This window comes from Elaeis guineensis, chromosome 5, assembly GCF_000442705.2.
Source record: "Elaeis guineensis isolate ETL-2024a chromosome 5, EG11, whole genome shotgun sequence".
Taxonomy (NCBI): Eukaryota; Viridiplantae; Streptophyta; class Magnoliopsida; order Arecales; family Arecaceae; genus Elaeis; species Elaeis guineensis.
The window spans coordinates 125,418,430-125,445,025 of record NC_025997.2 but is presented as its reverse complement, the minus strand read 5'-3'; the positions used below and the strand labels follow the sequence as shown (position 1 = coordinate 125,445,025).

The 26,596-nt window shown below is 44.9% G+C and overlaps 2 protein-coding genes and 1 pseudogene across 3 annotated transcripts; 2 read left to right on the top strand and 1 right to left on the bottom strand.

Annotated features, from left to right (window-relative positions):
- The first annotated feature begins 10,720 nt into the window (after window positions 1–10,720).
- Window positions 10,721–13,194, top strand: LOC105045918 (probable staphylococcal-like nuclease CAN1). 2 transcript variants are annotated; one of them, XM_019850391.3, is made up of 9 exons: window positions 10,722–10,968; window positions 11,153–11,208; window positions 11,480–11,594; window positions 11,762–11,869; window positions 11,953–12,140; window positions 12,209–12,268; window positions 12,357–12,516; window positions 12,586–12,654; window positions 12,740–13,194. In XM_019850391.3, exons 1-9 carry the CDS (start codon window positions 10,813–10,815, stop codon window positions 12,869–12,871), a joined length of 1,044 nt encoding a protein of 347 aa, XP_019705950.1. In that variant the 5' UTR covers window positions 10,722–10,812; the 3' UTR covers window positions 12,872–13,194. The 2 variants fall into 2 exon arrangements, with proteins under 2 accessions (XP_019705951.1, XP_019705950.1); XM_019850392.3 differs by lacking the exon at window positions 12,586–12,654 and having other exon boundaries at window positions 10,721–10,968.
- Window positions 13,195–17,444: 4,250 nt separating this feature from the next.
- On the top strand, window positions 17,445–19,482 carry LOC140857862 (uncharacterized; annotated as a pseudogene).
- A 3,778-nt stretch (window positions 19,483–23,260) lies between these two features.
- Window positions 23,261–25,499, bottom strand: LOC105045919 (putative pentatricopeptide repeat-containing protein At3g08820). The gene has a single exon (XM_010924360.4). The coding sequence runs from the start codon at window positions 25,409–25,411 to the stop codon at window positions 23,333–23,335; it is 2,079 nt and encodes a 692-aa protein (XP_010922662.1). The 5' UTR covers window positions 25,412–25,499; the 3' UTR covers window positions 23,261–23,332.
- Window positions 25,500–26,596: the final 1,097 nt, after the last annotated feature.

The window sequence follows — 26,596 nt, the reverse complement described above, 5'->3', positions numbered from 1 at the left end:
GCCCGTGACGGTCGGAGCCGAACCATGACAGAGCACAGTCCACCTGACTTTTGAGGTCGTCCAAGTGCCCTCGGCCTACAACGTCATACTTGGAAGATCCGGACTAAACGCCCTCAAAGCAATAGTTTCCACGTATCATCTCCTGGTTCGGTTCTCGACCAAAAATGGTGTCGGGGAGATGCACGGAGATCAACGCCTCGCCCGACGATGCTTTCAGATCTCTGCTCAAAGCGACGAATCAAAGGGTCCCCTAACGGCCGACAAGCTGGACCCAAGGGAAGAAGAAGAGCGGAGCGAGCCGGCCGAACAGCTCGTTCCCATCGCGATAGCGAAAAACCCGGACAGAAAAGTATGGGTCAGGTCTCAATTACCTGACCCCGAGCGACGACATTTGGCGGAGCTGCTGAAGGCAAATACCGACATATTCGCCTGGTCGGCGGTGGATATGCCAGGAATTCTACCGGAAATGATGCACACCGACTCAACATCGACCCAGCAGTGAGGCCGGTAAGGCAGAAGAAAAGGTCTTTTGCTCCAGAAAGAAAGAAGGCCATCGACGAGGAGGTGAATAAACTGCTCAGTGCAGGCTTCATCAGAGAGGCCACCTACCCCGATTGGCTCGCCAATGTTGTCATGGTGAAGAAAGCTAACGAAAAGTGGAGGATTTGCATCGACTACACTGACTTGAATCGGGCCTGTCCAAAGGATAGCTTTTCACTTCCGAAGATCGACCAGCTGGTGGATGCGACATCCGGTTATCGACTGCTCAGCTTCATGGATGCCTTCGCAGGGTACAACCAGATTCGGATGGCACCCGAAGACGAGGAACACACCACCTTCGTGACCGCCAAGGGCCTCTACTGCCACAGAGTGATGCCATTCGGACTGAAGAACACTGGCGTCACTTACCAACGACTTGTTAACAAGATCTTTAAAGATCAGATCGGGCGCAACATGGAAGTGTATGTCGACGACATGCTGGTAAAGAGTGCGCGAATTTTGGATCATATCCAGGATCTCGAAGAAACCTTCTGCACTCTACGACGACACCGGATGAAGCTGAACCCGACCAAGTGCGCCTTCGGAGTGACCTCAAGGAAGTTCCTCAGATTTCTCATCTCGCAACGGAGAATCGAGGCTAACCCCGAGAAGATCAAGGCCATCGTCGATATGCGACATCCGGACACCAAGAAGGAGGTACAGCAACTCAACGGAAGGATCATTGCGCTCAGCCGATTCATCTCTCGATCGGCTGAGAGATGCCTCCCGTTCTTCAAAACCTTGCGACAAGCCAAGCATTTCTCTTGGCCGGACGAGTGCCGGCAAGCCTTCGAAGAACTGAAGAAATACCTGGCCTCTCCGTCGCTTCTTGTGAGATCGGAGGTCGGGGAGATCCTGTACCTTTACCTGGCTACCTCCCCAGAGGTGGTTAGTTCGGTGCTCGTCCGAGAGAACGAGAACCGGGTTCACCAACCGATATATTATATCAGCAAAGTGCTTCACGAAGCTGAGACCCGATACTCGAAGGCCGAGAAGATGATTTTCGCTCTTGTCATTTCGTCACAGTGGCTTCGTCCGTACTTCCAGGCACATACTGTCGTGGTCCTCACCGACCAACCCCTGAGAGCGATCCTGCACCGTCCTGACACGTTGGGACGACTGGCGAAATGGGCTGTGAGACTAAGCGAATTCGACATCCAATACCGACCGCGACCTGCTCTCAAATCTCAGGTTCTGGCCGACTTCATCGTCGAATGCCCGACGACCGAACTGCAGTCGGGGGTGGGGAGCCCCGCGGAGGTCGGGACCTCTGACTGTGGCCTCGATCCGGCCTGGGTGTTGCACATCGACGAAGCATCCAACGCTCGAGGGAGTGGGGCCGGTTTCCTGCTCACCAACTCGGAGGGAGTGGTTACCAAACACGCCCTCCGATTCGACTTCAAGGCCTCCAACAATCAGGCCGAATATGAGGCACTCGTCGCCGGCTTGAAGTTGGCATTGGAGCTCGGGGTCGACCGACTCAAGGTTTTCTTCGACTCCCAACTGATCGTTGGGCAAATCCAAGGCGAGTTTGAGGTGCGGGATCCGACCATGACCAAGCACCACCAAAAAGTAAAAGATCTCGTGGCACCCCTCAAGTACTTCGAAATCTCCCACATCCCTAGGGCAGAGAATTCTCGGGCCGACGCGCTCTCCAGGCTCGCGACATACGACTACAGCACCTTGGGTCGGACGTTCGTAGAAAGTCTCGAACGACCGAGCATCGACAAGGTCGAAGAGGTGCTGCAATTGACGGCAGAGCCGAGCTGGATGGACCCAATCGCTCAGTACCTGACCGACGGATCTACCCCCGAAGACCCTGCAGAAGCCAGGCGACTCCGGTGGGCGACTTCCCAATATGTGATGATCGACGGCCGATTATACAAAAGGTCGTTCTCCTTTCCCCTGCTGAAGTGCCTGGGGCCGACTGACGCGGACTATGCCCTCAGGGAAGTACATGAAGGAATCTGTGGCGATCACTTGGGGGGCAAGTCCTTAGCTTACAAAGTCCTGCGACAGGGCTACTACTGGCCCACTATGAAGAAGGATGCCGCTGAGTTGGTTCGGAGGTGCGAACCGTGCCAAAGGTATGCCAGCATACAACACCGACCGGCCAGCCTGCTTGCTCCGGTCGTCGCCCCGTGGCCCTTCGTCCAGTGGGGAATCGACATACTCGGACCTTTTCCTCCGGCATCTGGACAACGAAAATTCATTATCATCGCGATCGACTACTTTACTAAGTGGGTAGAGGCCGAATCCTTAGCGCAAATCACTGAGCGGAAGATGGAGGACTTCGTACGGAAGTCCATAATTTTTCAGTTCGGGCTGCCAAATACCATCGTTACCGACAATGGACGACAGTTCGACAACCAAGACTTCAGAGACTTCTACGCAAGATTTCAAATCACGCACCGACTGACCTCGGTCAGGCATCCACAATCTAACGACGAGGTCGAGGTGACCAACCGGACCATACTGCATGGGCTCAAAACCCGACTGAATGAAGCCAAGGGCCTCTGGGTCGAGGAGCTGAACTCCATCCTGTGGGCGTACCGGACGACACCCCGGGTCCCGACCGGAGAATCACCTTTCAGCCTGGCTTATGGAACGGAGGCCATGATCTCGCTGGAGATCGGGTTACCATCGATCAGGGTTGAGCAGTATCGAGAGCCGGATAACTCCGAGTGTCGGAGAGCCGACCTGGACCTCTTACCTGAGCTCCGACGCGAGGAACAACTTCGTATGGCTTCCTACCGACAAAAGGTGGCCTGATATTACAACGCCAGGGTGAAGCCGAAGCTTTTCCGGCCTGGAGATCTGGTCTTGAGAAAGGCGGAGGTCTCGAAACCCTTGGATCGGGAAAAATTATCCCCAAACTGGGAGGGACCCTACAGGGTAGCCGACACCTACGGACCGAGAGCTTACCGATTGGAGACCCTAGAAGGGACGGCCATCCCGTGGACTTGAAATGCTGACAATCTGAGGATGTACTATCAGTGAACTCTGTATCCCCCTCACTTGGAATGCGACCTCAGTTTTAAACTTCGGAGTCTGAAACTTTGACTCTTCGACTGTTGTTCGGTGCTTACCAAGGGATATAAGTCCCCGACGTCCCAACTTAGACTTAACGTTCCACTGAGGGCCATCGGGTCGGTCACCAACGATGCGTCAGATGCTTAAAGGACCGGCGCATCCGCAACAACGGGAGTTGCACTCCTTCGGCATTTGAATCTCTCGACCAAAATGATCGAGCGGAACGGTCGGCCAACTTGCCGACCCTGCTCCGACCGGGATAGGCAAAGCACCAACGCAACCGACGTCGCGTTCACGACTTACCGACCAGGTCAAGACCGGTCGAAGGATATTCGGCTTGCCACCGTTTATCACACGGTGCGATGCAGGTACCCGACCTAAGTCTGGGTAGTGGGAACTCGACTTACCATCGCTTTCCCGACCAAACACGTTGACGCCGTATGCCGATGTGTCGGTCGCAATCCGACCGATCCCATCGGACGACATTGGGGTCATCGGGGTCCGCCCAAAGGTCGGTCGACCTTCGTCCCCACAAATGACCTCCGACTCCTCTGGCACGACCGACTCAACGGACTCGTGCCCGGAAGTCGGTTGACCCCCGACTCATCCCAGGGTGATGCACGTTCGACTCTGTCATTCGACTTACGACCTAACGACGGACGTTCGATCCAGGTCTAAGGACGGGCGATTAATGGTCGGAGTTCGTCTTGCTTACCCTATGGCGCACTACCGATTATCTCGACTGACAACTCGGGATGTCGTAGGGTGCCCTAGTGCGGTATGTCGGAACTGCACCTCTCCGACCTTATGACCCCACGACTATAAGTACATCCTAGCGGGCAAGGAAAAGGTGTCGGAAAAAAAATCAGAAATTTCTTAAGTCCTTTTAAGTCTACAAAATCGGGTCGAAGCCCGGTTACAAGTGCGCAAAGAAAAACAAAAAGCAACAAAGGAGGATAAGGCCGCGATCATCCTTCGGAGTCGATCTCTTCGACTGATGAAAGTTCGGGGATGACCGGTGTATCTACAATGGTCGGCACTGGGTCAACGGTCGGCGTCGGGTCGACGGTCGGCATTGGATCTTGGGCCGAAGCTTGGTCTGGGGTCAGGACCGTCCCTCCTTCGACGATCCGATCCGGGACAGCCTCTCCCACCACAGCGACGTCCCCCGACGACGGGTCGGCCATCTCTTTCGTGGCTTGGTCCTCGGCCCCCGGTGGAATGATACCGCTGAGGTCCAGCTCCGGGTACAAAGCTTGGACTGCATCTCGACCGTCTTCGTACCCCACCCGGTATGATGCAGAGCCGGTCTCTAGCAGCTCCTCCCGATATCTATCGGAGCCACGGAAGTCGTCCACCGCCCGACTCAGTGACTCCTTCGCCGACCTCGCCTCCACTTCCACCTGACCGAGAGAGTCCTTCGCCGACTCCGCCTCTGCCTTCGCTATGTCGGCGTCGGCCTGGGCAATCGACAAGTCCTCCTCAACCTTGGCGAGGTTCTCCAGGCTGACCCGGAGCTGCTCGCGTTCGGCCTCGAGCTCGGCGGCAACGCCGTCCTGTTCGTGCCGCAGACGGTGCGCAGTCCGACCCTTGCATTTGGCCTCCTTTCGAGCCGACTTGAGTTCGGACTCGAGATGAGAGACCTCGTCCTCCAGCCTCGCCTCCCGGTCGGTCGACTGCTTTAAGTGCTCGACCAGCGCCGCCTTGTCCGCTTCGGTGGCCGCCGCCCTGTCCTTCCAGGCTGCCCGGATGTTCCCAAACCTCCAGTACCCGACCTCAAGTTCGGACATGATATAAATTAGCTGCAAACATGGACGCTGCGTCAGGAAAGCGAAATAATGAGAACAGTAAGAAGGAAAGAGACGAAGTGGAACTTACTCCGACCATGGTCGGGTAGAACGAAGATAACATCTCGGTCACCTGCCGAGACCTCAGGACCTCCACGTCGGCTGGGAGAAGGATCCCCTGGCATAGCCTCCTGGCCAAGTTATGGTCGGCCAAGGCCGAAAATCCTTCGGGGGCCTGAGCGCCAGGTGACGCGGCGGTACTCCCTGACCTTGGGTCGTCGATGGGGGCCATTGGGGTTTTCCCCCGGTCGGCCACCCCTGCTCGAGCTTGACTGAGCGCCCCCCGTTGCAGCTGCAGACGCCATCGGACGACGTTCGGGTTCCCGAATGGTGTCCGACGCCACTCTCATTGGCGAAGCCGCCGACGTTCCTTCGGCCACTTCCCCCGTCGGCCGCTCCACCAGTTGCACCGTCGGAGCCAAGAGTGCGATCACCGGCTCCGACTGTTCGGTCCCCGACGCTGCGACGGTCGGCGCCGCTGTTGAGGGTTTCTTCGGCGGTCGTGAGGGTCCGACCCCGGACGCCGGCCTCTTCCTCGCCGCATACTGTCTGATTTCGACGTCGGTTGGCCTCATCCTCGACGGTGTCCCTGCGATTCCGATGAGAGGATCAGTATGTGCTCGAGAATAAATACCGAATAAAAAGACAACCGGTGGATCGAGCGATACCTAGGCGGGGGACCAGGCTCAGGCCAGCATCATAGAGGGCTTGTTCGGTAACAAGCTCCCTCTGCTTCGGGACCGACATGTCCTTGAGTCAGTGGAAGTCCTCCCGGTCGTCCGCCTCCACCCAGCTGTTCTCGTTTGCCTCGGTTCGGGGCGCGCCCCAATGAGAAGGAAAGCCCCAGGGAGAAGAAGAAGAAACAAAGAAAAACTGGTTCTTCCACCCGTGAATGGACGTTGAAAGACCAGTGATGAAGGAAAGACCCTTCCGGGGGTTGAAGGGCCACCACCCTCGAGCCTTAGGGTGGGGTCGGAGGACAAAAAATACCCGAAAGAGAGAGATCCGAGGGTTGGTTGGCAGGAGCTGACACAACAGGGCAAAGCTGATTATCAGCCGAACCGAGTTCGACGCCAGTTGCGTCGGACAGAGTCCGTAATAATCTAGCAGATTCCGGACGAACTCCGGAATCGAAAGCCGAAGACCAGCCCGGAGGTCCTCGACGTACAATGCCACCTGGCCCGCGGGTGGGTTGTTAACCCGACCGCCGGCCCCTGGGGCGGAAAGTCGGAACTGCTCTGGGATATGATACTGATCCCGAAGCCGATCAACATTCGGCCCCGAAAGCGAGGAAACCTCAACTTTCGGAGTCGACCGAAGGTCATCGGTCGGGTTTTCCGACCGAGCCTCCTGAGGTGAGGTTCTGGCCATAACACCAGAACCGAGAAGAGGACAAGACCGAAGAAGAAGGGGAAGGAAAAGAAAGAGTTTTAAGGAAAGCAAGAACAAAGAAGAAGGGGGCACGAACCCCGAACGAACCCTTGCGAGAGTGAGGGTGGGGGCAGCTGCCGGCGACGACGGAGAGACCGTTCGGGCAGAGTCTCCGCAGCAAGACCGTCAGAAATGAGGCTTCGAGCACAAGTGGCCCCATATATATAGGGCTGTTCGACGGTCGGGATGTCGCCGCGCCGACCGAAACTTCTCGGATGGGCGACACGTGGCAGCATCCGAGCCCTCTTTCGGTCCGGCGGTTCGGCGCACCCATCCCGGAAGGACCACGTTGCCTTCATTAATGCGAGGGACGCCGGCCCAACAACCTTTGACGCGTGGCGGAAGGGCCGCGATTCGGAATTAAATCGCCCGCGCCGATTCGCGTCCCCGATGGGACTCCTGGCAGCGGCCCGCGCTCCCAAAGCCGGCGTCGGATGACGGTTGGCGTTCCCCAAAAGGCGCCGGACACCCGATCGCCTGACGTCGGATCATCCGGCACTCGATCGTCTGACACCCGATCGCCTGACGCCGGATCGTTCGGCACTCGATCGTCTGACACCCGATCGCCTGACACCAGATTGTTTGACGTCGCATCACCGAACAACGGGACACCTGACATCGACTTGCCCGGATCATCCATCGGCAAGACTAGCAAACTCGATCCAAGACGCAGCAGAGAATCCACTCCTTTCGCCCAACGTCCCACCCGCGTGGAGATGCGGGCCAATGCGACATCAGGCTCGGGAGTGGGGGGGCAACTGTTGGGATATACCGACCGACTCCATCCGACCGACCGACTCCATCCGACCGACGGTGGGCGACACCGACAGCGACTACCGATTGTGCCTCGACCGGAGCGGATCGGCCTAACGACCCGACGTCGCCTCCGATCGCCTGAGGGCCGACCCCCCGCCACTGACTTCCTGTCGGAAGGGACGCCGACGACCCACCATCAATTTGGATGACTGACGTCCCACCTCTACAGGCCCTCCTAGCCATCGGATGAGCGGCATGGGCTGCAGTCCCTCAAGTAAACACCGTACGAACGCCGGGGGGCATTACCCTGCCAGGAAGCCTGGGGCGCTGTCCTGCTAAGGACGAGAATTAATTTCTAGGATCTGTCAACTTTGTCAACGACGTGACAACCTCCGACGATTTGACAACTCTCCAGTTGTCTACATCACCGACGGCGAGGCCCAACCACCTCCTACTATAAATCGGGGAAGGCAACAGCGCTAGAGGCCGCTCCGAAAAAAAGAGCGCTCAGGCTCTCTCTCTCTCTCTCTCTTTCTCTCCCTCTTCCTGTAGAGCTTCTTGTCTCTTTTTTTACTGTTGCCTAGTCTCCTCTCTGATTTGACCATCGGAGGGTCTCCGCCGGAGCCACCTCCGGTCAGCGTGGACTTTCTTTTGCAGGCGCTCGTTTCCGGCGACCAGGTGATGAGGGGATTGGCCGCAACAACATCTATGCCGGTGGATAGAAGAAAGAGATTGTAGTGCTTTGACAGTTGTGCAAAGTGCGATCGGACGGTTAATATAAAGGATACAACCTGACCCTTTATAGAGGGGTGCAACTTAACTTCTCTACATTTTTTTTTCTTTTTGCTGGTTGCCTGTATTACACTTGCTAGATATGGTTTATATATAATGCTCAAGGTTTAGAAGCTTTAGTAATACCCTGCAATTAGCGTCCCAGAGTCAAACATCCAAGGGATCTATTCATTTTTTTAATACCAACAGAAAAAAAAATATTATCTTAAAATAAAACATGTCTGTCAATTTTTCTTGATGATATTTGATTATGGGGTAGGGCTGTTAGTGGGCTGGTTTGGCCCAGTGACTGGATCCAAGGAAAACTGAAATGGGGTTCACAGACATTGCCCAAGGGCTAAATTATAGGAGCATGAGATCCACCAATCTTGGTTGGACCAAGTCAGGGTCGGGCTAAAAAATTCAGGCTTGTTCCTAGATTTGGGAGCCACCAATCTCACTAAGATAGCGTTTGGTGATCCAAATGAGATCACCACAGTGATCCGAGATCATCGATGATCTAAATTCTGTGATGATTTGATCATCAGTGATCTAAAATCATGATATTTAGTAGGTCATGATCAGTGATTAAAGATCCTTGAATATCCACGAGTAATCTGTTTAGTATTCTATGGAAATCTAAAATTACGGATTATATAATATATTTCATAAAAATATATTTATTAATCATATATAATATATTATAAATAAAATATTATTATATTTATTACTATATTAATAATTAATAGATTCTATAAAAAATACATTTATTAATACTATAAATTATTAATCCTATAGAATTAATATTCTTATTTATACTTATAATATAATATTTATTAATACAAATGTTTATTTTGATTAAAAAAATAAGGTAAATTGAAGTATTATATTAAATATTTTATTATATAAATATAAAGTACAATAAAATATCTTTACTCTAATTTAAAATTATCATTAACTCATAATATAACAATAATATTATTAATAATATATTATCATATAATATATATCATAAATATAATATATAATATCAAATATAATATAATATTATATATACAATATTAATATGATATATTAATGATATTAATATATCAATTTTTTTTATTAGATCAAGGAGTATTTTTATCCTTAAATTTCAGTTCAGAAATGATTTTAGATTATCAACCTCGAGGACGAATATCCCATCATTGGATTGTGGGATAATTTGAAGAGTAGAGATAATTTAAAATTACTGTCATATAGGATCATCATAGTGCAATCAAATAAAGTGATCTCATCATCTTCATCCTCATCATTTCTGATCTTGAGTGAATCATCTTATATCAAACCTTTCTTATCAGTGATAACTAGGTTATAATTTTTTTTTGATAAACTTATAATGTGTCATGATCCTCCGTATTTTGATTTTCTCATTCCGTATAACTCACATGGTGATCTAACTTTTTTTTTTTTTCTTCTCTTTTTCACTTTTTTTTCGGAATAAAGGTGTTTTTGACGTATGGTTTCCAATCACATAATTGTTGCATTTTCTCCAAAAGCTAAGGTCAATTCAGGAAAGTCTCCATTTTCTAGGATAAGTGCGGCTGCTTTTGGGAGGACCAAAGCCCCACACAAAGCCGCTCTTATCCTGCCGTCGCTTCGTCCTAACCCCCTATTCACCCATAATTAAAGACGAGAATAAATGTAAAACCTTTGAGGCCCAATCTAGGAACCAAATGGAATTGCTTTCTATGTATCTCAAAGAATTGGCGATTACCACAACAACAACGGTGACGTACAACGGTTTTAGCTCCTTCGCCATGTCATATATAATGACCGATAGTATTAGACTGTTATAACACTAGGAAGACCAGACGGACAAGACCACGGAGTGAATCCGTCACTCAACAGTTTCATTATCATGAAGAAGGAATCATACTCCCTTAGTATGAGTACAATTAATAAATCAGCAAATAAAATCTTTCGAAAGAAATTACATATAAGATGTTCCAAATCCATCCATTCAAATGCTCCACAACATACGAAGTAATCCAAGCAGTCTTATTCGCCTCTTGATACATATGCAATGCTCGACAGGAGACATAATCACCTGCTAGCCTCCAAACATTTTGCAAGGATCGATTACCATCCGTCCGCGGCTCCTATTAGCTTCATTATTTTATAAGACACCAAGTACTCCCCTATACACAACATACTCATTTCACCAAATCCTAGCATTCCCTTTTTTTTTTTTTTAACACCAACTGGAAGCGATATGCAATCAAACTCTTCCACGTGTCTTATAATCCACTGTGGCCTGGTCACGTCACCTTGACCTCAGAAGTCTCAGGTCTTCCCACCCAAGCTTCCAAGCCCTTTCCCATTTCCCCTCCATCTTTTCCTATTTGTTCCTCCGAGCAAAACAGCGTGAGAGAAAGAGAGCAAGGAGAAAGAGATGGGAAACGCCGTTATCAAATTTCTCAGGGGAGACTGCAACCTATCCATACCTCCTGATGAGCCCCAATCCTTGGGTCCCCATGGGGTGACAAAGGCCACCGTTGGCCTCTCTGCTCTAGCTCAAGATCTCTTCAACTTTGACATCACCTCTCAGGTAAACTATCATCACCTCACGACCTCCATCTTTGTAAAGACATCAATAGTAGTTTATCCATGTCTTCTTCATTTTTTTTTTTTTTTTCCTTCCATCCAGAATTTATTCAACATAGATATGTTTATCCATGTCATTTTATTAAAGATTGACATGAAACCCTCTTCCATTTTCAATGTCAAAAAAGGTTCCGGAGGGACTGAGCCGCCATGTGGTCTCCTCCAAGAAAGCACAAGCTATTTGGTATAACTACTCACTCTTAGCTTGTTACCCAGTGTTTAACACTTTGTTCAGTTGTGATCAAGTGGGAAAAGATGAGGAAGACAACACTAAGGGAATGGACTACTGTGATTCATGACTTATGAGCTGCTTGAGTCCATGATATGAAGAGAATGTTGCTCTCATATGCTTCATACCCACTAATTGAGATTTCGAAGTTTCTCAGTATTAATTGAATACTAGCTGTATTAGTTTTGAAGGGCATGTCCGTCAATTACTTTCGATCTTAACGTAGGTACAAGAAGCTATTACAGGCATGGAAGGAATCCAAACCACCACCAAAAACACCAGAAGAAGCAGCGAGTCTTGTTATCCGGACTTTGAAGCAAACTCAGAATGCAGACATTGAGGTGAATTCTGACCCCCATGCAGCTGATTGCACCAGAACCTTTTAGTAGAATATATGGTTCACTTTCCTCTTCATGTTAGAATGAGGTTATTTGAGTATCTTCATCTCATAGGCCTTATAAATAAAGTCTGACATCCTTTTTTTTTTTTTTTTTTTTTTTTTGATCAGGGTCTCTTGGCTTTCTATGGACTTCCTTCTCCCCAAATTCCTGCAGAAACCTCCAGTGCTTCATCATCATTGCCTGAGGGAGTGAAATTTAAACTGCATACACTGCCCGTGAGATAGCGTTAACCTTGTATGACTTGACATCATGTTGAAAGCCTGCAGCTTTATTTATCTCATATGATCTCTGGTATTAGGTTGATGCAAGAGCCGTTGTTGATGGAGATGGTTTATCTGTGTACGTGGACACAAAAGACCCAAGAGAGTCAGCCAGTGTGCCACTAGAAATACATGAGGCAGCCATCGCGAGAAGCAGCGCTCGTGCTGCAAAAAACTACTCAGAGGCAGATGCACTTCACAAGACCATCATAAATGCAGGATATAGGTCATCCAACTCACTATCTATCATAGTATGTTATTTACTATGGCTGAAACAATTAACTTCCATTGCAGAGTTATCAAAGGTCCAAACAATGAGCAGATCCTAGCAAAGAAATATCGAATTAGGCTGAGGTAACGAGCAAAAGTTAGATGTTCATGGACAGTAAGCTTGTGTCTGTATTGTTGTCAATGGTCTTGTCGTAACTTGAAATGCCTGCAGGGGGATTGATGCACCAGAAGGCCCAATGCCTTATGGGAAGGAGGCTAAGGATGAACTGGTTAAGCTCATTCAGGGGAAGAAGTTAGAAATCCATGCATATGGCCAAGATAAATATGATCGATGTGTTGGAGATGTTTATTGCGACGGTGTATTCGTGCAGGTGAGAGCAAGTCCTTACCTGTGTAGTTGATGCTCTGCTACTGATTTGCTTTCCAACCTTTTACTGCAGGAGCAACTGCTGAAGAGAGGCTGTGCGTGGCATTATGTAACCCATGAGCAACGCCCTGAATTCTCAAAAGTGTGTTCCGGTAGTATTGGCCTTCATATTTTAATGCTTTATAAATTTTATTAACTCAAATCTTTGGATAAAATCATAATCTCAGTGGGAAAAAGCTGCACGCAATGCACGGAGAGGTCTGTGGGCTTTACCAGACCCTGAGGAACCATGGAAATGGAGAAAAGATAGAGGCAATGGTGCATGGAGAGCAGCCAATGTCCCAGTGCAGGTTCACTAACTGATGGATGGCCTACTTCTGGGATGAAGTCTGCCTCAGGGAGCTCGAGATGTACCTGTGTTCTTCAGTATTCTCACACAAAGTTGAAGAATTTCTTTAACAAAGTATGGGAGTCAAGAAAGAGTTACATCCGGGAGAGATTTACGGCAGGCACAAAACCAGGAAATGGGGATAAAAAATTAAAAACATAATCAGCATCGATTGTGAGTTGTGTGATTAGTTCATGATCTTATATTTTAGTAGTCATGAGATGTTTGTGCTTTAGTAACTCATCTGTACATTAAATGTTAATAATGTCTTGCACTGATGTGTTATTTGTTGTACTCTTTTTTCCTTTTTTTGTGATAAGTACCATTTGTGTATATTTGAATAGAAAAACTCACAAATAACAAAATCATGCGAAGGAAGCTCATTACGTTTTATCGACATATCACAACCTGGGAATATGATCTTTCTTGCACCAGAAAGAAAACAGCTACTACAGCCCCTGCTACTTATCACTTAGTACATTTTGTATATTATAATCAAGTGAAAATATATTGATATAAAATCAGGAGCATACCAGAAACAATACCTCTATATTGTGGAGCCATGATAAAGGCATTGGTAAGCCATTAATCAACGAGGACTTTGCCAGCACATTACCACAGTATTTGGTTATCCTTCAATCTGCCAAACTCCAATCAAAATACAACCAAAAATTACAATGCATATTACAAGAAAAAGCTTATATACTTTGATATAGTCGTTCACATGATAAAATTTAAGTGATAAAATATATAATATGATGTAAAAACCATCTCCAGTGTTTGTACCCTAGACTTCTTATTTGTGAGAGAGGTGCCAACCGAGTTAAGGCCAATTAACAACCCATTAATTGGATTAACTGGAGAGATTAATGTATGAATCAACAAAATTATTATTTCAATTTCTGCTAGCGAAACCAATTTATGTCACTCAGTCATATACAACTAATAACGGGGAGCTACCCTTGTTTTGCCACCGCAACATCTGTTGAGCCCTGAAAACAGTATATAAAACTTATGCAGGTGACTGAAAAATTATTGCTATGATATTTTGGGTGTCAAAAACGGGTCAAACCAGCTTTTCTCCATTATTTTGTTCAGCTAATGCAGAGGTCAAGAGAACGTTATTTCTTAAAGATCACGTCAACGAGCAGAATAGATTTGATTTCATGATTACTACAAAACAAATGAGAAACCGTGGAAAATGCATGAACAGCTACCGAAGAAACCAACCTGCAGTCAAGTGCAAAACGGGAGGGGACATCGGATGATTAAAGGACACATGCTTACAGATCACCCAGAGACCGCTTTTATCACTGTATGATCGGTCCACTCTCTGGGAACCACTTGATCTAGGCAGGACCACTAGATAGAATATTCAGGTTACATCAGTACAGTGGAATTCTGAGATCAGGTTCTGACTGCCTTGGTCTCCTATATTTAACAGTTGCATCACACATAGCTGCATTTGATTTTCCCCAGCAACTTGAAACATCCTGCAATGAGGCAATGCCATGTGTTGCATCTTTCAGTGTGGCCTCCACACCTTGACTTCTCAAGTCTCCCCTAGCAAACTTCATACTCTTTCCCCTCTTCCTCCTGTATATCCGAGCCGAATAGAGTGTAATTGATTAACGGAGGAAAATGGGAAGTACTCTGTCCAAATTTTTCAGAGGAGACTCTGACCAGCCTGCACATCCCATGAGGCTCATGATCTTTTTACCTTCAACATAACCTCTCTGGTGTTTATCATCAAATCATCACCACCACCACCATCTTTGTCTCTGTCATCTGAAGCTAAAGATATCAACAGTATTTTATCATGAGCTCATTCCAAAGATGACATTTTTGCAAACTTGTTACCCTGGAAACTTGCTCTTCAGTTTTTACTGATAGGATGGTTCCAGGAGGGCTGAGCCAACATGTTGTCTCCTCCAAAAAAGTGCAGATCAATTGGTATCACAACTTGCTCTTAGCATGTTAGCCCATAGTTCAACAATTAGTTCATCAGTAGTCAAGTAAGAAATGATGAGCAAGATAATGGGAGAATGAAAAAGAAGGAAAGAAAGCACATCTTGTGAGGATCTATACGGACGTATATTTACTCCAATATCGATTATTCACTAGAAAGATTTAAGATTAGAAAACCCAAATAATACCTTCTGTCTAGTCTTTTTAGATGAGGTCCTGCATTGTGACACACCTACAAGAGTATCACTTCAGGTTCCCAAGCAGATGGCCTTGCGATCTTGGGATGGAATGCCTTGCCATCCACATGCAGCTTGAGTCTGTAGCATTAAAAGAATTTTGCCCTCAGGTGTTGTGTAGTAATGAGCTCTTCCACCGTCACAAAGATCACATGATGCTGACTAACAATTAATAGGCTATAAACTATATTAGTTTAGAAGAGCATGACACCCGAGTAGCTGAAGAGGTCCATTTTTATGCTTTCCTACTTAATATAGGTAGAAGAAACCATCAGCGGAGTGGAAGGAAACCAAGCCATTACCAAGAATACTAGAAGACGCAGCCAGGCTTGTCCTCTGACAATGACAAGGAATCAGAAAGCTGATGCTGAGGCGAAACCTGTGGAATCCCATCAACCTGTTCACACCAGACATTTTTATACTAAATTGTTCACTCTTCTCTTCCATCTGGGCATTGTATAGCATTTTTCATCCTTCTTTGATCAGGGCATCTGGGCTTCCTATGGTCTTCCTCCTTCCAAAGTCCTGAAGACACCTCCAGCATTCCCATCACTGCCAGGAATGAAGTTTGAACTGCATACATTGCCTGTGATTTACAAAAAACCATGAATAATTCAAACTCAAGTTGAAAACATGCAGCGCTGATCATCTCATATGACTGACCTCTGTCGATAGGTTGATGCAAAAGCTGTTGCTGATGTAGATAGTTTTATGTTGCATGTGGACACTGCAGACACAAGGGAGCTAGCAAGCAACCCATGAAAAGTGCATGACACGGCCATTGAGAGGACCAAGGCTCAAGGTGCAAAGATTTATACGAAGGCAGATGTACTTCAGAAGCCGATCAATAATGCAGGATATTGGTCACCCAAATCTCTATTGTAACCTTTACTTATCATGAGTGAAACAATTAACTTTGATTCCCTCAAAATAAAAATGAGAAAAGATTCTTTGATCATAGGGTCATAAATTGTTTGAATTAGAAGACCCTCACAAGTAAATACTGAATTAGGCAAAGGTATGAGGCAACAAATTTGATGGACAGAGAGGAAACTTATACCTGTACTGTCATCAGGGTTCGTCGTACCGGCCCGAACCGGCCGGTACGGGATGTACCGAGCCGGACCGGTGCTTTAACGGTCCGGTTCGGACCTTTTTTTCGAGAAACACCCCGAACCGCACCGAACCGAGCGGTTCGGTCCGGTTCGTTTCCATACCGTCCAAAACCGGACAGTATGGTTCGTTTCAGTCCGATTCGGCGTGAACCGAACCGTACCGACCGTCCCATGTGAATAAAGTGAGGAGGGGGGAGGGGGGGAGGGGGGTAGGGTCGGAGACCACATGCATAAAGAGAGCATGTTTGGAGTTCTCTGAGATATCTCAGAGAACTCCCGAGGGTCCGAAAGTTGCGAAGGTCTCAACGAAACCGTTGAGACATCCGAAAAATTAGAAAAAAAGAAAAAAACTCCGTCAAATTGTAGGAGTGGTTCGAGGAGAGACTGATCTTTGGCCGGAGGTAAGATAATGTGTTATTTTCTTAGTAAATATTTTTTTTTTATTTTTATTGTTAAAAATAGGATAAGAATGAGAAAGAATGAAAATAATAGAAAATCATGCCAAAATCTTATGATTTTGGGATGATTTAATTATATGTGATAGATCTTTGGAAGATCTACACGATGACACCAAAATTGTTAATTTTTGTTAATTATATTTTTTTAAATATTTTTAAATATTTATTTATTTAAAAATTAAAAAAAATTAAATTTAGGAAAAAAATCAGAGTTTGGGAATCATGTTTAGAATGATTCAAGCTACTTAAATCTAATTTCAATTTTTTTTCAAATATTTGAAATTAAAATATTATTTTTTTAATTATTTAAATTAAAAAATTTAATTATAAAATAAAAAATATATAAAAATAGTGTTATATTTTAGTTAATTTAAAAATATTATTTGAAGCATATAACATATTTATTTTGAATTTATAAGTTTTAAAATAATTATTAAAATTATTTTAAAATTATATATAATTATTTTAATTATCGTTAAACTATCGTGTTTTGTTATACTTGCATATATTTATAAGAAAAAAATTTAGAGCATGACGTTCGTTCACTTTAATTAATCAGCTATTTTATAGTATATATTTATTTATATAAAAATTATTAAAAAAATAAAAAAATAAAAAATCAATGTTAGTTTTAAAATTGAGAATAATGTTTAGAATGATTCAAAACAATTGAAATATTTGAATCTAACTTGAGATTTTTTTGATTTTTTTTTTGTAAATATTTAAATAGTAAAAAATGTTATCAAATAAAAAATATATGTAATTAGTGTTATATTATAGGTAATTCGAAATAATTAGTATTTTGTTATATCTGCAGAAATGAATAAGAAGAAAGATCAAGAGCGTGACATCGATTGGGATCATGGCGAGATGCTCTCGGCTCGGCATCATTGGAGATGCAAATGGTGCAACACAGAGTTCAAGGGAGGAGGAGTGACTAGGTTGAAACAGCATCTGGCTGGTGGTTATCCTGATGTGTCCATGTGTCGGAAATGTCCGCAAGAGGTCCGACAATTGATGAAAAAGTACTTTGCTGATTCGAAAGCAGTGAAGGAAGGGACAAAGCAGAAAAAGACCGAAATAGACCGTCGAGCTGCAGAGCTACCTTCTTATCACTCTAGAGAGTTAGAGAAGGCTTCTGCTCCAGATGATAAGGAGGCACAGATTGAGGCTGCCATTCATGCGAGCTTGGCGGATCAGTACCAGCAGGAGGAGATGGCCCAGTACAGAGACCGATTCGGACCATCATGCTACGAATCAAAATCTGGATCAGCGACTGGTAGGGAAGAATTCGAGTTCAGGAGGACTACCTTAGTCAGAGAGCCTGGTGGTAGAGGGAGCAGACGCAGCATGTCTTCTTTGTTGGGAGCTTTTGGCAGTAGGAGGAGGTCCTCCAGAGATATTCCAGCAGGAGCCAGCATTCAGGATTTGGATCCACATGCTTTGTCCAGCAAGGATTCAAAGCAGCAGAGAATTGACAGTATGCTGAAAAAAAATAAGAAGAAGGATATATGGTGAGCTATTGAATCATGGTTTCATTTCAGCCAGATTCCAGCAAATATAGCAGTCAATCCTTACTACCGATCTGCTATTTCAGCTATAGAGGCTGCCGGTCAGGGTGTAGATCCTCCAGGACCTAAGGACATCTATTGTCAGCTTCTTGACAGCAATAAGGAGGATCTGCAGAGATGGATTGCTTCTTACAAAAATAAATGGCCTACATACGATCTGACAGTGATGTGTGATGGTTGGACAGATCCTACTAGACGGAGCATCATTAATTTTTTGACATACTGTGATGGAAAAATATTTTTTTACAAATCAATCGATGCTTCAGATAAGATGCACAATGCCACATATATCCTTGGTCTGATGGAGGAGGTGATTGATTCAGTAGGTGAGCAGCATGTCGTGCAGGTCATCACAGATAACGGATCACAATATAAGGCTGCCGGAGAGTTGCTGATGGAGTAGCGACCGCAGATATACTGGACCCCATGTGCTGCACATTGCATTGATCTTATATTGATGGATATCGGAAAGATTCGCAGGGTGCAGCAGGTAGTGGAGATTGCCCAGATCATTATTAGATTCATCTACAACCACACATGGGTTCTTTCATTGATGCGGATGTATACTGGGGGGGAGATCTTACGATCGGATATCACATGGTTTGCTACCAACTATATAGTACTTGATAGTCTTCTTCAGAAGAAAACAGCCTTACGTCAGATGTTTGTCAGTGCCGAGTGACAGGAGAGCAGATATGCGAGGGCCGGCACTGATGGAAGTCATGTGGAGAACTTGGTGATGAGTCAGTCATTTTGGCAGCAGGCTGAGAAGATAGTGAAGGCTATTAAGTCTTTATATGAGGTGCTTCGCGCCGTGGACAGCAAAAGATACCCCCAGATGGGCTTCCTATATTACATGATGGAGAGAACAAAGAAACAGATCAGTGAGAATGATCCCAAGCATGCTCAAGAATTCATTAACATTATTGAGCGCCGTTGGGACTATCAGATGGGCAGAGATTTGCATCTAGCTGGTAAGTTTGGATTCAAGAATGTTTTAAAATATTTTTTCGAAGCATGAAAATAAAATTGTGCTCAATCAGTCTTGAAATTTATCTGCAGCTTATTACTTGAATCCGAGATTTCAGTATACTATTCCGGAGATAGATATGGATAGCGAGCTTCTTGCTGCTCTTCGCAATGTCATATATAAGATGGTGTCCGATCCAGAAATCGCGTCGTTGTGTCTGCAAGAGGTATGCTAGTTTAAAACAGATATAATTATTCAACTAAATTCGATCTGATATATTTATAAATAATAAATATATTTTATTTTAGACGAAACAGTTTAGAGAGGGATCAGACAGTTTTGGAATCCCATCAGCTGTCGTAAGCAAAAAACAAATGAATTCAGGTAAATTACATATCAATAATGAGCAATATAGATTGATATGTAATTTTGCTTAATAATATCATCAAATTTGATATGTAATTTTACTTTTGTAGCTGAATGATGGATTCATTTTGGAACGTCAGCACAAAATTTGAGACATATGGCTGTCCGTATTCTTTCTCAGACGATCTCTGCTAGTGGCTGTGAGCGTAATTGATCCACTTTCGCCCTTATCCACAGCAAACAGAGAAATCGTCTGACACAAAAATGCCTCGACGATCTTATATATGTTCACTACAATCTGAGGTTGAGGCTAAAATGTATTCAGGAGGAAGTTCAGTTGAAGTACACTGATCCGACGCTGGATGATTATGCCGACGAGGACGACGATCCGATCATCAGATGGCTTGCAGGTCAGTAGTAGGAACCAGAGCTTGATGAGCCAGGATCCCCTCCACGACCAGCCAGTGTGGTGACAAGGGAGATCAGGGTGGATCCAAGGCAATGGGCAGAAAAAAATATTCCACATAGGATTCCAGCTGATCAGCCACAGTCTGAGGGGACACAAGGGACTCATTCATCACATGACTCACTATCCGATACATCTTTCCAGATATTCGAGCGAGAGATGTATAAACGTTCCTCCCAGCAGCCAGCAAGAAGGCATCCATCCTTCCAATCACAGGAAACTCAGTCACAGAGGGGCACAAGGGGAGGGAAAGGAAAAGACAGTTGCACGTGCACCACTCTCGAGAGTACAGGAGTTATCTGATTCAGATAAAGACACCAGGGAGAGTGATGATGATACTGGTAGTAGTAGCCATGGATCTGATGATCAGGGAGGAACTGGAGGACAGGAGACCACCGTTTATGAGACACAGCCACAGAGTGATATTCGATTCACCGGTGAGTCTCAGTTTACGCATGTCACACAGGATAGGGATCATGGTGGACGAGTCGGTAGAGATCGTGGGGAGTCGATTTCATATAGACGACGGGCTCCTAGAGGTCGTCCAGCACATGATGCAGCTGCGGACAATCTTGCACGTGAAGTAGGATCCATGGATGTATCTGGATCATCCTTGCATTATGGATCCTATTATCCACAGTCACCTTATGATCCATATGCATATGGTGCATCCGAGGCATCATCTTCTAGTGGTTACTATCCTATGCAGCCTGGAGCATCTTACAGATCATATTTTGCTACTAGCATATTTGGATGGACTCCTCCACAACCGTACCATCATCTCGAGGATACTTCTCAGAGTCAGAATTTTAGCGAGAGATCTGAGATATCTTACAATCCAGAGAGGATGCCTTATGAGATGATGAATATTCGAGAGTACGGTGCAGCTTGGCTAGAGGGTTGGACTGATGTCCCTTCAGACTATGTTGATGATCCAGATATCTACGAGCGTCACAGACACTCGACAAGAAATTAAATGCAGAGTACATCTTAAGGTTCGTATATCAGTTATTGCGTTTTGTACTTAAATATTTAGATACATTTTAATGCGTATTTTATATATTTTTTCTTTAGTTTTAAGATGACATAGTTGAAATATAATGTAAATAAATATATGTTTGAAATTTTGGATCAAAAGTCTTTGTACCGCAACCTAACTTCAAATTGAACCCAAATATGTCAATAATATGTGTTGTATTTATCAATTATTAACTTTAAAAATCTAAAAAAAAAATTTGAAAATCGAAAAAAATTGTGTACCGGATCGATACGCTTGGGCGTACCGTATGTTGGTACGGTACGGTACTGATACCGTACCGTACCGATTCGGCACCGGCACGCCGTCCAGTACCGGTACAGCAAACCTTGACTGTCATAAATTTATCTTGTCATAATCTTTGAGAAGCCAACTGGGGAGCTTAATGCCTTGTGGGAAGGAGGCCAAGGATGAGGTGGTTAAGCTCATCCACAGGAAGAGTTTGCAAATTCATGCATATGGAGATGATCAGTATTGTCTATGTTGTCGGAGATCTTTATTGTAATGGTAATTTGTGCAGGTTAGAGATCAAGATTAAGTACTTGCCTTCGTGCTTAATGGCTCTGCAGATGCCCCTGTCAAGCACTTGTAGGAGCAGATGCTGAAGAGAAGCTTAATTATGTGACCTATGATCAGTTCTCTGAACTTGCAGTAGTGAGTTCCAGCAGCATCAGCCATCACATCTTATAATCCTTTGAAAACGCTACCAACACTATCCTTTGCTTGAATGATACTCTCAGTGGGAAAAAGAAACTTGGACTGCACATAGAGGTCTCTGAGCTTCACCAATCCCTGAGAAACCATGAGAATGGAGAAAAAACAGATGTATTAGTGCATCAAAAGCATGCACGGTCCCACTGTAGGCTTATTGACTGATGGAAGGCCTATTTCTGGATTGGAATTTCTGCTTCAAAGTGCTCAAGATGTGCCTGTCTTCTTCTGCATCCTCACAAAATATTGAAGAATTCCAAGAGGAACAAAAGGTGGGAGGAAAGAAATAGTGACATCTCGGAAAATTCTATAGATGAGAAGACATGATCAGCATCAAACCAGAGTCTTGTCACTAGTTCGGCATCTATCTTATCAATAGTAGCTTCGACATGCTTGTGCACTGATAACTCATCTGTGAATCAAATACATTACAGCATCTCAGTTAGATTGCAGTGATGCACCATTTATCTATACTTTTCTTTCATTTGGAGAAGTATCATTTCTCGACATGTGACTAGGAGAAAACTCAAAAAATACAAACACATACCTGCAAACTTAATTTATGTTCTATTGACATAAAAAATAATTCAAAAATAAGATATTGGAACATATCACTCATTGGGAACATAATCTTTCTTCGACCACAAAGGCAAATGGTCATTACAGCACCTTGCTCAACTTATATTTTATATTCAAGTGAAAACATATCGATATATGCATATTCAGAAGCAAAACAAAAACAATATCCCATAATTAAGTAGGCATGAAACAGGCATTGATAAGGATTGATCAAATACAATACTGTCAACAAAATACGTCAGAAGTCAGTTATCTGTCAATAAAGCAACCTTCAATTGTACATGCTAAAACAAAACCAATAATCTAATACAAACTAGCATTAAGCATATGCCTTTATATACATGTTTGGGATGCATGGGGACTGGGGACTCTCTACATGTCTGGGGTGCACAGGACTTTGATTGCAAAAATTAGAGACACTGCTCTGCCATCTGAAAAAAAAGAAGCAGCAAAAATGTGGAGTCAATCTCAGGGAAGGGATGCTCAAGAACAAGTCATATATGGTGGTCTGGTCCCTATCGGAGAGTATTTTTTTAAGAAAAGTAAATTTGGGATGGAGTCCAAATAAGAGACTTTCTATTATAATGGTAAGATATTGTAAGAAGATACCAAGCAATATAAATGGTTGAACATGTTCAAGTACATTGCAGATGTTCTGACTTATCTGCCTGACATGATCAGAAGATTTGGCCTAATGAGCATAGCGCTTTCAATCTGTCCCATCACAGCAGCAGTATCAGTAAGCTAAAAAGTAGTAATTAGTCAGGGTATTAAATTTCCATTTGGTTGAATGGTTTTAACTATACCACTTCGTCAATCATTTCTCATCATTGGTTGAGGAGAAATCAACTCAGGAACCATACCAACTTCAATAAATTGATATGTATACAACTACAACAATCTTCATTAATTTCAACAATATAAATAACTTCTTTAAGTTACAATAATCTGTTGAATCACCAATAATCATTGCACGAACACAAACCATCTTTGAAACAGTGGTACCGGTTATTATCCCTCACAATTACTTCACGATTGATAATTTTTGAAATGAGTTTTATAGCTTCATGACAGTCATTACAGACACGAAGGTTCTTCACCACCCGGATTGTTTCATCTGGTCTGGTACTGATGAGACCAAATGCAATGGCTAGCTTCTCGCTATGATGCCCAAGGGAATGCTCCTTCTCTTCCTCTTCTATGTCAAACAAGACTACTTCTGTTGTTGGCATGTATCCTAGTGCCTTTAGTTGCTTACCCAACTCATCAAGCTTTGAGTAAATTTGTTTGCTCAAGGGATGGGATTTGTCCCCAACATGGAACTCGTGAACCACACCTTTCAGTTCAATCCAGCTACGTCCAGGTGTCTTCTGGATCCCTTTCTCCTTCATGACTAACCTGAGTTTTGCTGCATCTTCCCATTTGCCACTTGTGGCATATATATTTGATAGCAGGACATAATTCCCTGAATTTCGAGGCTCTAGCTCAATAAGCTGCTTCAAAACAAGCTCGGCTAGTTGGGTGTTACGGTGTATCCTGCAACCACCCAGCAGAGCCCCCCAAACAACTGCATTGGCCTCCATAGGCATCTCCTTAATCAACCGATGAGCCTCCTCCAACAAGCCTGCACGGCCAAGAAGATCAACCATACAACCATAGTGCTCAATTCTGGGAGTCAAGTTATAAACCCGATTCATGCTATAAAAGTACTTCCTTCCATCTTCCACTAGACCAGTGTGAGTACAGCTACAGAGAATGCCTATGAAAGTATTCCCATCAGGTTGGACTCCCATCTTCTCAATTTGAGCAAAAAGCCCAAATGACACCTTCCCATGGCCGGTCATGGCAAGCCCTGTTATCATTGCATTCCAAACTATAACGTCTTTTTCCATCATTCTCTTGAAGACAGTCCAAGCCTGAGCTGTGCTTCCACATTTGGCATACATATCGATCAATGCCGTCCCTAACACAGGGTTCGAGAGAAAGACATTCATGTCCATTTGACGGCTGACCTGTTGGCCCAACTCCAGAGCTCCTAATCTAGCACAAGCTGAAAGAACTCCGACCATGGTAAAACAATCAGGCCTCACATTCACAGCCTGCATTTGAAAGAAGAGCTCCAAAGCCTCTTGAGGCAGCCCACTGGAAGAATATCCACCAATCATCGCACTCCAAGACACCACATCCTTCTCAACCATCCCATCAAAGACAGCTCGAGCCTTGTCCATGCTTCCACATTTAGTATACATATCCACAAGCGATGTAGCAACAAAAACATTCTTTTCCATCCCTTTGTCCTCTATATACTGATGTATCCACTCCCCGGTCTTCAAGTCCCCCAATTGGGAACAGGCAGTCAAGACCCTGACCAGCGTGAAACTATCTGGCCTCAAATCCATCTCTAATGACCTCCGAAACATATCCAGGGCTTCCACCAATCTTCCCTCGCCCATGTAGCCGCTGATGATCGCGGTCCAAGATACAACATTTCTCACCGGCATTTCATCGAACAGCCGCTGGGCTTCGTCCAGGAGGCCACATTTCGCATACAGACAGAGCAAGCTGGTCTTGACGAAGACATCCAACTCGAACCCGGCTTTCAAAACGTGGGCGTGGATCTTTACCCCGGTATCGAGGTCGAATAGGCGGGCGCAGGCCTTGAGGACGAAGGGGAAGGTGAAGTTGTTGGGGGACAGGCCCTCGCGCCGCATGTCGGTGTAGAGGTGGACGGCGTCTGCCATGTTGTCCGCGGCGACGAGGCCTCGAACCATGTTGTTCCAGAGGTAGAGGTTGGGGTGGTCGGTGCGGCGGAAGAGGAGGAGGGCGTGGGCGGGCTGACCGGAGTCGAAGGAGGAGCGGAGGAGGAGGTTGAGGAGGTACTGGTCGCCGTCGAGGCCGAGGCGGAGGAGGCGGGCGTGGAGGTGTTTGAGCTCTTGGAAGGAGCGGCATCCCTGGAGGAAGCGCCACTTTAGCTCCGGGGCGGCGGAGAGGAGGGCAGGAGGAGGGGATTGGCGGGGGAGAGGGATGGCGGCCATTCCCGGCCCAAAAATTTAAAGGGCCGCATGGAGGGAAGGAATGCAGGTTATGGAGGCTTTGGAAGCAAATTAGGTTAGACTTCATCGCCGGAGAAGGTTTGTAGTTATTGGTTTATACTATTAGGTTATATAATCAAATGTTTAGTATTTATTGAATTATTTGTTTAACATATTTTTTTGCTGTAAATTTAATGGTTATGCAGTCATATAAACTGGTTAAAAAGCGCGTAAAAGCAAACATTGCTTTTAAAGGTTTCAGATTTGGAATAATTTAATAAAATTTTGGTGTAAAAGATATAATTTAATTAATTATATTTATTTTTAATACATTATATCGCAAATCCATCTCTTGGTTAGGAAATATTTTTCTTCTTTTCTGTCGAAAATTATCAAAATCCAGATTTCTTGTTTAGAAGTTTTGAATTTTTTATTAAATTACTTTTTTACCTATTGTAAGGTTTATATGAGTAGGTTTGTTTTTGTAGATTGTCCCTACTCCTTATCTTATTTTCAAAGTACTTTAAAGATTAAAATTTAGTGAAGCATTTCTTTCTTCGGCTTGCGAGATTTAGAGAATCCGTTTAAAGAGATAAGGAAAAAAACTAGCCTAAGAGATGGGGACTGGATTATTCTCCCTCAACCTAATTTTTGAGGGATATTGCAATCCTCGTTTGAGGTGATTAATCCTGTCCCAAGACAATTAGGATTTGATCTTGCCACTAACCCGTTTATTGAGAAACCCTTCCCTCCCAATTTATTTGTGGACCCAGAAAAAAAAAATGCCACAGAGATTTTGTTGCACGGATGAGATCTTCCAGCGTTCAACTTACATCAAGTTTGAACTATCCTCCGTATTCTACGCGGTGGGACTAGTTCAGGCATATCGCGCAAGATCTATATTGATGTCAGCAGACCAGTTGCCGATACTGGTGCAAACAACATGCAAGGACAGGCACGCTAATCCAAACTCACTACTGCTGAAAGCCAACACAAGAAAACAATATTTCTCCTTCCAAATCCAAGGAAAAAATTGCAAATTACTAGTAAATCACTCTAATGATGTGTTTGTCATACCTCAGGAGAGAGTATTGTATTGTCCAGGTTGTCTAAACTCTAGAAGCGAATTTGCGGTGCAAGTTATTTTGCTTTTCTCCAATAAAGGTGAGATGAATTCCATACATCGTA